Raw genomic sequence first — 12,168 nt, 5'->3', positions numbered from 1 at the left:
TAATCTTGCTCTTAGCTTCTTTTTAAAGTCGTTTATCAAAATTTGCAAAATCAATTCTATTATTTTGTTTGTTTTCACTCTGTTTCAGCAAAAACACTATTCTGCTCCCCCGCCTCCAATGTCTTTTTCTACTTTTTTTCTTTTTTCTTTTTCTTTTTTTTTTTTGCTACATAAACACAATATCTTTGTAAAAAAATTTCATTTTGAATGTTGTTTTAGAACTTAGCAAACCTTAAATCAATAATCAAAGCTATGTTCTATAAAAGCAGAAGTCTCTCAGAGTTAGTGAAACCATTTAAATATTTGATGCAGTATTGGTCATTTGAAGTACGACCAATACTATATCTCACCCAATTTCTTGACTTACACTCATGCAAATGAAATGGAAAAGAAATCTTTTGAGGTTCTAGGTCAAATTATTCACTAACTCTGAGAGACTTCTTCTGCTTTTATAGAACATAGTCAAGTCATAAGCCCTCTTATATACAACCAATATTATATCATTATCAAACTGAAAAATTTTACAGGTTATATGGGTCTATCAGACTTTGGAAATTATAAAATAACTAACGTAGGTGTAGGCATGGCTGTGTAGTAAGAAGCTTGCTTCCCAACCACATGGTTCTGGCTTCAGTTCCACTACATGGCACCTTGAGCAAGTGTTTTCTACTATAGCCTCAGGCCAACCAAAGCTTTGTGAGTGGATTTGGTAGACAGAGACAGAAAGAAATCTGTTGTATATATATATATATATATATATATATATATATGCTTATGTTTGTGTATGTGCTTGACAACTGATCTTGGTGTGTTTACATCCCCTAACTTAGCAGTTCGGCAAAAGAGACCAATAGAATAAGTAGCAGGCTTACAAAGAATAAGTCCAGGGGTTGATTTCTTCAACTAAAAGGTGGTGCTCCAGCATGGCCACTGTCAAAATGACTGAAACAAGTAAATGTGTAAAATGTAATACTATTTATCATACATTAGTATCACCACTCTGCTAATAGCTTGTCTTTTTGTTTAACAATATTACTATTGTTAAAGTTGGGTTTTATAATGTTGATGACTATGCGTCAGACGAAATACTGCTAAGCATTTCGCCCGGTGTGCTAACGTTTCTGCCTGCTGGCCGCCTTATGAGGTAGATTCTATATGCCAGATGTCCTTCCTGTTGTCAACCTTTGTTTTCTTTTCCAAGCTGGATAATATTTCCCATATGCAGACAATGTCACAAAACACTGGAAATTAATGGCACTGTTTGTGTAATATCAGTTTCAAATTTGGGAACAGGGCCAGCAATTTTGGGGGAGGGTACAAGTTGATTACATAGACCCCAGTGCCAACCACTTTACACAGTGTACTAGGTGCTTTTTACATGGCACCAACAGCAGTGAGGTCACTGACTAACTTGCAAAACAAGACTCCTCAGTTTCATATATTTGATAGGCACCAGCAGTAAAAAAAGAAAAGCAAAAAGAAACATTTTTTTTTAATATTTTGATTAAAGTAGAGTATTTGTTAAATGTTTTCACAAAAGTTGCCTTCTTAGATAGAATCACTTTTGCAAATATTTATGATTTTGTTTGAGAAAGACATGTACACTTCATATTCTTTAAGTGTCATTTCTTTAAATTATCAAGATTCTAAAGTTATGTTAATCAGAATCTGGACAGATCTGTCGGCAATCTCAGAGGGAAAAATGGTTTTCACTTTTTAACTTTAAAACTGTTAACATTCTTAAGAAAATAACATTTTAAAAAGTTTCCCAATTGATGATAAACTGTCATGTAAAGGTAAAGACCCCCTTCAGGCACAAGTCTGGGCAAGGTTGTTTATTGAAGACTAGCAGCCTCCCCTCTCCATGCCACCGATGTTATCCAAGGGAAAGGTAAAGGCTGATACAGCTTGGCAACAGTGACATCACAATTCATTTCTACAGCTGAATGAACTGGAGTAATGTAAAATAAGGTGTTTTGCTCAAAAACACAACATAGAACCCACTGTTGGAATCTAATTCACTGCCTCATGATTGTGAGCCCGACGCTCTAACCACTGAGCCATGCACCTTCTAAAGATATTTACAGCACCTAGGTTTCCCAAGTGGTTACTCATCTAAGTACTAACTAGGCTCAGCGTTACTTAACTTTGGTGATCGGATGAGAGCAGGTGTTTTCATCATGGTAATAACAATTAGACTTGTATAAGGAATTTTAAATATATATATATATATATATATGTATATATATATTAGCAAATGAATAATAACAGATGATAGATAAATGCCAGTGCATTACAGCTGTTTCTTATGCATACTCGTGGGGGTGGTTTTCTCTGTGTGCACAACCTGAATATTTTACTGGATATTTAATTAACCATAGGTGGTGACCACAGGTTAATCCAGCCCTACCTGGTACTTACCATTTAAAAGTACCCAATTTTCTCAAGAATCCTTATTATATATATATATCATCATCATCATCATTGTTTAACGTCCACTTTCCATGCTAGCATGGGTTGGACGATTTGACTGAAGACTCGCGAGCCAGAAGGCTGCACCAGGCTCCAATCTGATCTGGCAGAGTTTCTACAGCTGGATGCCCTTCCTAATGCCAACCACTCCAAGAATGTAGTGGGTGCTTTTACGTGCCACCGGCACGAGGGCCAGTCACACGGTACTGGCAACGGCCATGCTCAAAAAGGTGTTTCTTACATGCCACCTGCATGAGAGCTAGTCCAGTGGCACTGGCAACGACCTCCCTCGAATGATTTTCTAACGTGCCCCCAGCACAAGTGCTAGAAGGCAACGCTGGTAATGATCACGCTCAAATGGTGCTATTTACAGGCCGCTAGCACGGAAGCCAGACAGCTGCTCTGGCAATGAACACACTCGACAGTGCTGTTAGTGCTCCACTGGCGTGGTGCCAGTCATAGAGTATGGTACACACACACGCAAACACATACATACACACACACACACACACACACACACACACACAACAGGCTTCTTTCAGGTTCCATCAACCAAATCCACTCACAAGGCTTTAGTCAGCATGAGGCTATAGTAGAAGACACTTGCCCAAGGTGCCTCTCTGTGAGACTGAACCTGGAACCATGTGGTTGGGAAGCAAACTTCTTACCACACAGCCATGCCTGCGCCTGATTCTATAAATGAATTTCAAAATATTATGGATATGCTTTATATTTTCGTTTTCTGTGCTACTACAGGCAAAATGATTCAATTTTGTCTTTTGAATGACCTAGTGAATGAACTAATTGAGAAAGATTCAAAAGAGAATTAAAAGCTTGTAAATAAAAATATGTTTCTTTTTCAGAACTGTGGACCTCAAAGCACATAAAACTATAAATAATACCTTGTAAATATTGGATTAAAAAGCCCTTTTGCTCAGAGAAAGTTGAAGGCTGAAGGGCTTTTCAACCCAGTGTTTGCATGCTATTATTTATAGCTTTATGTGCTTCAAGATTCATTGTTCCATAAAAGAATTATTTCATATTCTCTCGAAAGTTTATAAAATCCTTATGACATCAAAAGTAAATGTGTTTGAGAGGCCATTACAAGCATTTTGTGCTTTGAAGAGGACAATGTTTTTGAATAATTAATCAAAAAGGAAATAACATGTAAGGCTGAGTAGAGAGTGTTGAAAAACTGAACACTTTATTTTTATATCCCCTTATTCATCATGCTAACAAACTTCTTCCCCAAAGTTTGATATTTATATGCATTGATTAGACATGGGGTGTGCTCCAATAACTTCGGTCAAAATCTCTTCATCTGTGAAATTTTGATTTCATCATCATCATCATCATCATCATCATCACCATCATCGATTAACATCCATTTTCCATGCAGACATGGATTGGATCGTTTGACAGGGGTTGGCAAGGTGAGGAGCCTTGTCTGTTTTGGCATGGTTTCTACAGCAAGTTGCCCTTCCTAATGCCAACCACCTCACAGAGTATCCTGAGTGCTTTTTATATGAAACCAGCACCAGTGCTTTTTACCTGGCATCATCACTAGTGCTTTTTACCTGACATCGTCACCAGTGCTTTTTACATAGCATCAGTACCAGTACCTTTCATATGGCACCCCGCCATCAGTGCATTTTATATGGCATCATTGCCAGTGCCTTTTATGTGTTACCAGCACTAGTGCTTTTTTTATGTGGCACTATCACCAGTGCTTTTTATGTGGCACCAAGATATTCTCTCACAATTCAAGGCAAAACCAATTATCTTTATTTATCTTACTGTTTCTTTCCTGGAATTTCAAATCAAATGATTAGCTTCCCATCCAACATCTAGATATAGTACCTTGTTAAAATTTTCATCCATTCAAAGGAAAATTTTCAATCAGATTTAAAGTCAAGGTTAAAATAATTAGTAGTGTCTCATCAGTTCTCTAATTTTACATTTTAAATGATTAATATGATATCGCATCAAGCTATTTCTATGTCAGTTAATTTTATTTCTTGCATATTATTGAATTATTTGAAAATTATCATTTTTCTATACATGATCTATAGCTACTTTTTATTGACTACCATCTATCTAGTTTCTGCTCATGTGATTAGCATTGTAAATGATTATTAGATGTAATATTTTAAAGTTTAAAGAGATTTTTTTTTTTATATAAAGTTCCAAATGTGCATACCTAAACAGTACAATGTAACAAGAAGAAAAAATAAAGCTGAAACATTAGGAAAAAATTCAAATATATAACCACGGAGGTGTGAGTTCGAGTCTCATAGCTGGCCACCTACACTTTTTTCTGCAAAATAGGGGTAGTTTATCCTGTTCAGGCTATATCATTAGCATTATCCTGCGGTTGAGAATTAAAAATTACTTCTTTAACTTTTGATGGCAGAGATATGTAGATGTTCACGGCTCAAACTTTGACTAATCAAAACATTTCTATTGTTAATTTTTCCAGAATAAAATTATGTTTCTGAAATTGGCCATTATTTTCAAAACAACCTGATAGTAGTTGTATTCCTTAATTTGAAGAGTGATGATCTTGTTAATGCTGAATCATTTTATTGACTCCCTATCAAGTTATGTAATCTTAAATATTATTATTATTATTATTATTATTATTCAGTAGTTTTATTTTTATAACGTGCTTACACTTCACTACCGAGCGCAGCTCTGTGTGCTTTTGGTATGTGCTGTGGTTTATTGTGATGCTCTTATGGTTACTGTATTGAAAGTGTTTTGCGTAGGATGTGTGCAGTGCCCAGTAGTGCAATTTTCTGTATCTTATATATATTTGTGAGTCCTGGTGTTTTTGTTATGTATTTATCTGAATATTTTTTTATTATACCTAAGGTGCCTACTATGATAGGAATTGTTTCTGCTTTTAGAATCCACATTCGAGTTACCTCTATTTCCAGGTCTTTGTATTTTGAAAGTTTCTCCATTTCTTTTAGAGAAACGTTGTCATCTGTTGGTATTGAAACATCAATTAGAAGGCATTTTTTTCCTTCATGATCTCTGACAACTATATCTGGCTTATTGGCCTTAATTTCTCTATCTGTGTGTATTGGCATATCCCAGAGTATGGTTGCTTTCTCCTTTTTTGTAACCTTATTATTATTATTATTATTATTATTGAGTGAGAGAGCAGCACATGTCATCAAAGTGACACTGGGGTACAAATATACAAAGCCCAATATACCCATCATGACTACCCATCTGATAAGGGTACACCAGGCACATGCATTATTATTTGTCTTTAAATGAAAACTAATGTGATGTTCTATCAGTTGTAAGTATATAGTGCTTATTTTGTGAAAGTATATGATACATATTTTGTATTTTTGAAAGTTGATCAATAATGAGGTATATGCTAAACATTTATTGCATACTACAGTTATCTCCCATTTTTGCAACACTTAAATGAAAGAAATTGTTTTTATGAATTTTACATTCTTGATGTGTGTGTGTGTGTGTGTGTTAATTTTTTTGGTGGGGTTTTGTTTCTTTTCTTTTAATTTCGTCTGAATTCTCTTTGATGTTTTGAATGGCTAACATTTTTCTATTAACTCTTAGTTATAAAATTATTTTTGATGAGTACACAAAAGAGATTAATGCTAGATCTTTTAATGTACATGAATAGTTGATATTCAGTGTGCTTGAGAGATAATTTAATATTACATGCAAGGTGAGGCTATAAATTATCATTTAGAGCATCCTGTGCTAGCAAAAAATTTTTTATTACTTTGAAGTCACATTTAAAGTTTTGTTAATATTTCATTGCTATCTTATTGCACAAAGTCAAACTTCTTATGTCCAAATAACTGTTAGCTACCTCAAATTTTCCAGTAAGCTGACAAAATGAGTTGGTGTCTTCCTTTTCCTAGCACTATAAAATCTAGCATTTAAAAACTCACTTTTAAATGTGTTTTTTTTTTCCAGATGTCATGTTGCCCTTCATTTAACAGGGAGAAATTATAGCAGAGTTTATTGCAAATTAGCTTTTGTGCTGCGAGATGATAATGAAAGCTAACTGAATAGAAAAATAACAAACAAAAACGCTTAAAAGAGAATCATAGAACAAATTAATGGTAGATACAATAGTTGATGGAGTAAATTCCTGGAGCACTAAAGTCTGAAACATTGTTTCCTTATTCCTCTGTACTCAGTTCACTTCAGTTCCATTTTTAAAGCAACTGAGAGAGACATAAATGTTGCTCAATCTAATTTCTTTTCATCTATAGATCTTATGGCCCATAACCATATAAGAATTCCTCAGTGTGACAAAATTATAAAAGCTTGGTCCATGGCAGATAATTCATAGAAGTGAACAATAAAAGGGAAATTGGTATTTAATTTGATATGTCGTTAGTCATAAAACAAGGCATTCCATTTCTTTCTTTTTTTCTTTTTTTTTGTTTTAATCTAACTGGCAATCTGTTACAGGTAATAAATTATTGGACATTGCCTGGATAAGGAAAACCAGTGAGGTATATGCAACTTTACTGACTGAGTTAACTCTTGCAATTTATAGTACTGAATATGTAAAGAAAAAAATACTAGATTAGCGTAATTTAGAGCTAATTGTTCTACCTTTGTTGTACAAAAAGCCTCAATATAATCATTTGATCTAGTGAGAATGATAGCCAGATTTTCTAAGATTACGTTGTACTGTCTTTGAGAAAGGAATTGGTTAGGATGGTCATAGCTGGATTGACTTGGATCATTGGTCTGCAACAACAATCATTAAGATACAAATTTCCTGAAATGGGTTTCAGTCAAATAGAATTAAGGTTTTATAGATCTCGATTTAAAATGTATTGGTCAGATCTGAACTCAAAAGTGAAAATATTCTTCTTTGTGGGGGAAGGAGTTGTGTGGGGAGTGAGAATACTCAGAGAACTCATGTGACATGTTGATGTATTGAAAGGACTGACATGGTTTGGAATTAACAGTAGAAATGTGTGATGTTCTTTTTAAGTAAATTACAACATTGTGAAATATTGCGAAAGCTTTCCAAAAACAAAGGTACTGAGGATTAAACTAAATTTGTGTTTCTAGTATTTCTTTCCTCTGTCACTGAGTCCCCAATTCCTAATGGAGTCTTAGGGGGTTCTTTTATGGCATGATGTCTTCAGTAACTAAACATGGTGGGGGCTCATCCTACACCAGGTCTGAGTAGAACCAATTTCTTACAGAGAGAGAAAAAGGAAAAAGAAGGATCAACTCCAAATTCTCCTACTGGGCAAATATTATGGTCTCTAGATAGAGCTATGCTGTTCAATCACCAAGAAGTCTACCAAGTCTCAGCTACCAATGATCATTGTCTTTCTGAATGAATGTAAGTCAAAGTTGACCTCAAAAGGATTTGACCTCGAGATGCAGTGAACCAGATTATCTAACAAGTACAAGTCTGATATTTGTTGGTATCCTATGATAGTCTATCCAGCATTCAGCTTTCCTCACTGTGATTAGAATAAGGTGATTAGCATAACTTTGACCTCTACTCACTTGACCATGATGTAGTCAATAAGATGTTAGTCATTGGACCTGGTGTTGGAAATGGTGTTGTTGTTGTTGGTTATGTTATGTTTCACACATAGAGAAAGAAGTACGATGCTGTTACTGCTACCATGGTTTCTGATTACTCATTTTCAGTTATTGTTGCCTTTCTGTTGTTTTGTTTTGCATTAACATACCCTGATAGAATGACTTTGTTTTTTGTTTTGGTCCACGTCACTATATACACCACCCTGTAACTTTTGTGTACGACCTCTGCCTCCTCTCTCTCACATCTACACCATCTTTCTCTCCTCTCTCTCCCCCCCCTCTCTCCCCCCTCTCTCTCCCCCTCTCTCTCTCCCTCCCTCTCTCTCTCTTTCCATTTTTCCTTCTAATGCAAAATATCACCTCTGTCTCTCAATACTGCCCCCCCCCCCAATTGAGAGGTCTTGTTCTGCAAGTTACTGAGTGACCTCACTGTTGCTGGTGCCATATAAACTGCACCTGGCACACTCTGTAAAGTGGTTGGCATTTGGAAGGGCATCCAGCTATAGAAACCATACCAAAAGAAATAGCAGAACTTGGTGCAGTCTTCTGACTTACCAGTTCCTGTCAAACCGTCCAATTCATGCCAGTCTGGAAAACGGACTTTAAATGATGATGATGATGATAATGATGATGATGATGGTGTTGTATTTGAACAACTGGAAATTGATAGATGATGAGAATTTGGCATGATGTAATTCTTGGCAGGAAATACATCATACAATGTTGCAATTACATTATAGTGTTTAGTTCACACATTTAGAAGAATAACACTAAATACTTTTATTAGAAGCATACTGGCATAAACTGAGTAAGCATTATTCAATAGCAGAAAAAAAATTTGAATCATCCATGAAGCAAGTTTGTTTATAGGTCTTCACTTAGCCCAGCAGTTAATAGTAATGTGTGTGTGTGCGTGTATATATATATATATATATATATATATATATATATATATATATATATATATATTTAAATACCCATACATACATATATACACACATACATATACACACACACACACACACATAGTATATGTATATATTAGAAAGTCTGTGCGATATTTTAATGTATATTTTAGTTTTTCTAACATTTCATTTCTCTCTTTTGATCTTATTAATGTGATCTAGAAAACAGTATATCAATAGCTGCTACAAAGCTACAATCTTATATCAAACCACTTTGCTGTATGTCAGGCCACCATGCTCTTAGTTAATTACCTTTGCATTTTAACTGATATACATTTTATCAACGTACAGGGGAAGCCGATAACATGCAACACAAAAAGCTGATAACATGTTCAGTTATATAGAGCTGACAGCATGATTCAGTAATCATAATTATAAGGAGCCAAAATTGTGCTTTAAAATCTTTAACCCATTCATCCTTTGTTGAGATCTACCATACAGCAGTACTTTTTAATTACAACTTTTCTATGAATGGTTTTTTTTTTTAATGGAAACAGCAGAAATAGATATTATAGTCTTCAATTCCATTTTTGTTAGTTAACTATATTTCACTTGTTAAAGATTTTTTTTTTTTTTTCATGTTTTTCAGTTTGTTAACATAGTCATTTTCAAACTGAAAGATATAGTTTGAAATCCGAATTAGAAAACCATCTTTCATTTCTTCTGTTATTTTTGGTGATTTCAGGCAGCAAAGAGAAGATCTTTTAAAAAAACAGAATGAAAACAATGAGTTTATATCGAAAATTAAAAAGAAGGATACCAATCTAAACTTGCGTCCGGAAAGTCCTATGCCCAAGAAACAGTCAAAAAAACACACTGGACCAAATGCTAACAGAAGGAAGATATGTGCACTCCATAAAAGAAAGGTAGGCAGTTTAAGGAACCAAAAGTGTCATTCTGTTATTTGGAATATTGTTATGAATTTATTCATATCTAATAGAGGTGCAGGTGTGGCTGTGTGGTAAGAAGCTTGCTTCCCAACCACATGATTCTGGATTCAGTCCCACTGTGTGTCACCTTGGGAAAGTGTCTTCTACTATAGCCTCGGGCTGACCAAAGCCTTGTGAGTGGATTTGGTAAACGGAAACTGAAAGAAGCTCATTGTGTGTATATGTGTTTTGTGTGTGTGTGTGTGTGTGTGTCTATGTATGAGTCTCTTTATGTCTGTGTTTGTCTGCCACGACCCCCAACACCACTTGACAACTGGTGTTGGTGTGTTTACATCCCCATAACTTAACAGTTCAACAAAAGGGACTGATAGAGTAAGTACCCGACTTTAAAAAAAAATAAGTACTGGGGTCAATTCATTCGACTAAAATTGAAGGCGGTGCCTCAGCATGGCTACAGTCTACTGACTGAAACAAGTAAATATTAAAAGATAAAAGATAGTAAGTAAAAAGGCAAAACAAACAATTTGTCTGCAGCACATAAGCTTATATAATAGTGAATCTTGAAGTACATAAAGCCCCATTGGGTTGAAAAATCCTGTTTGGATAGCAAAAGTCCAAGGCTGTTTGAGAGACATGTTTACAACCCAATATTTCCATGTTGTTATTAATGGGTTTCAAGGCAGCCAACTGGCATAATCATTAGCATGCCAGGCAAAATGCTTTGCAGCATTTTGTCCATCTTTACAATAGGAGTTCAGATTCTGCTGAGGTCAACTTCGCTTTTCATCCTTTCAAGGTTGATGAACTAAGTACCAGTTACGCACTGGGATCAGTGGAACTGACTAGCCCCTCTCACAAAAATTCAAGCCTTGAGCTTATAGTAGAAAGGATTATTTATGGGTTTGCATAGGAGGCAAAAGCTGGCTGAGTGAGTAGTATGATGGACAAAATGCTTAACGGCATTTTGTCCATCTTTATGTTCTAAGTTCAAATTCTGGCAAGGTTGACTTTGCTTTTAATCCTTTTAGGGTCGATAAAATAAATATCAGCTGAGCACTGGGGTCAATGTAACCAACTCAACGCAACCTCCAAAATTGCTGGCCTTGTGCCAAAATTTGAAACCTTTCATGGCTCAGTGGTTAAAGCATTGAGCTCACAATCATGAGGTGCTGAGTTTGATTTTTGGATTGGGCTGTGTGTTGTTTTCTTGAGCAATATACTTTATTCCACATTGCTCCAGTTTGCTCAGCTGTTGAAATGAGTTGTGACATCACTGCTACCAAGCTATATCAGCCTTTGTCTCTCCCTTGGATAACATTGGTGGTGTGGAGAGGGGATGCTAGTATGCATGGGCGACTGCTGGTCTTCTATAAACAACCTTGTCTGAACTTGTGCCTCAGAGGATAACATTCTAGGTGCAATCCCATGGTCATTCATGACTGAAGGGAGTCTTTGTCCTTTACCCTAAGTGCTTCAAGATACACTATTCCATAAAAGAATTGTTTCATGTTCTCTCAAAAGCTCATAAATTCTTATGATGTCAGCAACTTTCAAAATAGTGTTTAAAATACCTACTTCACAAAAAAAAAAACCTTTCATGGCAAATGGAAGTTAAAGTAAGGCATTGATAATATATTCATGGTAGGAGCTTGGAGCTGAGTACATTCAGAAGAACAACAAAACACACTGTAAATTTAAGGAGTTAAAAGACAGAGTAATAAAGTGAAGAGGAGCTGAAAATCTGATTCTATTTTAGGATCAGATCAGCATGTTCTATTCATTTACAGTTTATAAAAGAAATACAACTAACTCAGTAAAAACTGTAGGTTGTGTGACTCTTGTAAAATTTCCCTTAATTCCCTGTTTATGAAACAGATCTTGCAAACTAACTAATGTACCATCAAGGAAATGATTCAGGTGAAAAATCAGACAGAAAAATTAGTACATCTTTTGTATTGTATGTATGTGGCTCAAATCATGACAAAAATTTTCCAGTTTCATTTTTAGAAGCTGGAACATGAATACATTTGAATTTTTCGATATATTTATGAGAATTTTGTTGAGAAAAATTTTAACTGGATTTATTGTTTTTAAGTGAATTTCCCATGTGACTTTTCTTTTACTTTAAATACATTTAAAGCACATGCTTATGCATACTTTACTCTGTAGTATTTAAACCGGCCACATCCAGCCCAAATATTGTATCTGTTTTATAGTGAGACTAGCCACATCCATCATCTCACACCTATTCTACAATATCATTCTGAAAA

The 12,168-nt window shown here is 35.2% G+C and overlaps 1 protein-coding gene across 7 annotated transcripts in view; it reads left to right on the top strand.

Annotated features, from left to right (window-relative positions):
- LOC106875928 (tubulin polyglutamylase ttll6) overlaps window positions 1-12,168 on the top strand; it is a 420,072-nt gene that overhangs the window by 350,990 nt on the left and 56,914 nt on the right. For all 7 annotated transcript variants that reach the window (XM_014924244.3, XM_089344881.1, XM_014924246.3 and 4 more), the window contains one exon: window positions 9,694-9,874. In XM_014924244.3, the coding sequence (XP_014779730.1) occupies window positions 9,694-9,874 (181 nt within the window). The remainder of the gene's footprint in view (window positions 1-9,693; window positions 9,875-12,168) is intronic.

Source organism: Octopus bimaculoides, chromosome 2, assembly GCF_046866305.1.
Source record: "Octopus bimaculoides isolate indiv1 chromosome 2, ASM4686630v1, whole genome shotgun sequence".
NCBI lineage: Eukaryota > Metazoa > Mollusca > Cephalopoda > Octopoda > Octopodidae > Octopus > Octopus bimaculoides.
Note: the sequence above shows the minus strand (reverse complement) of the source record. Positions and strands in the feature narration are given on the sequence as shown.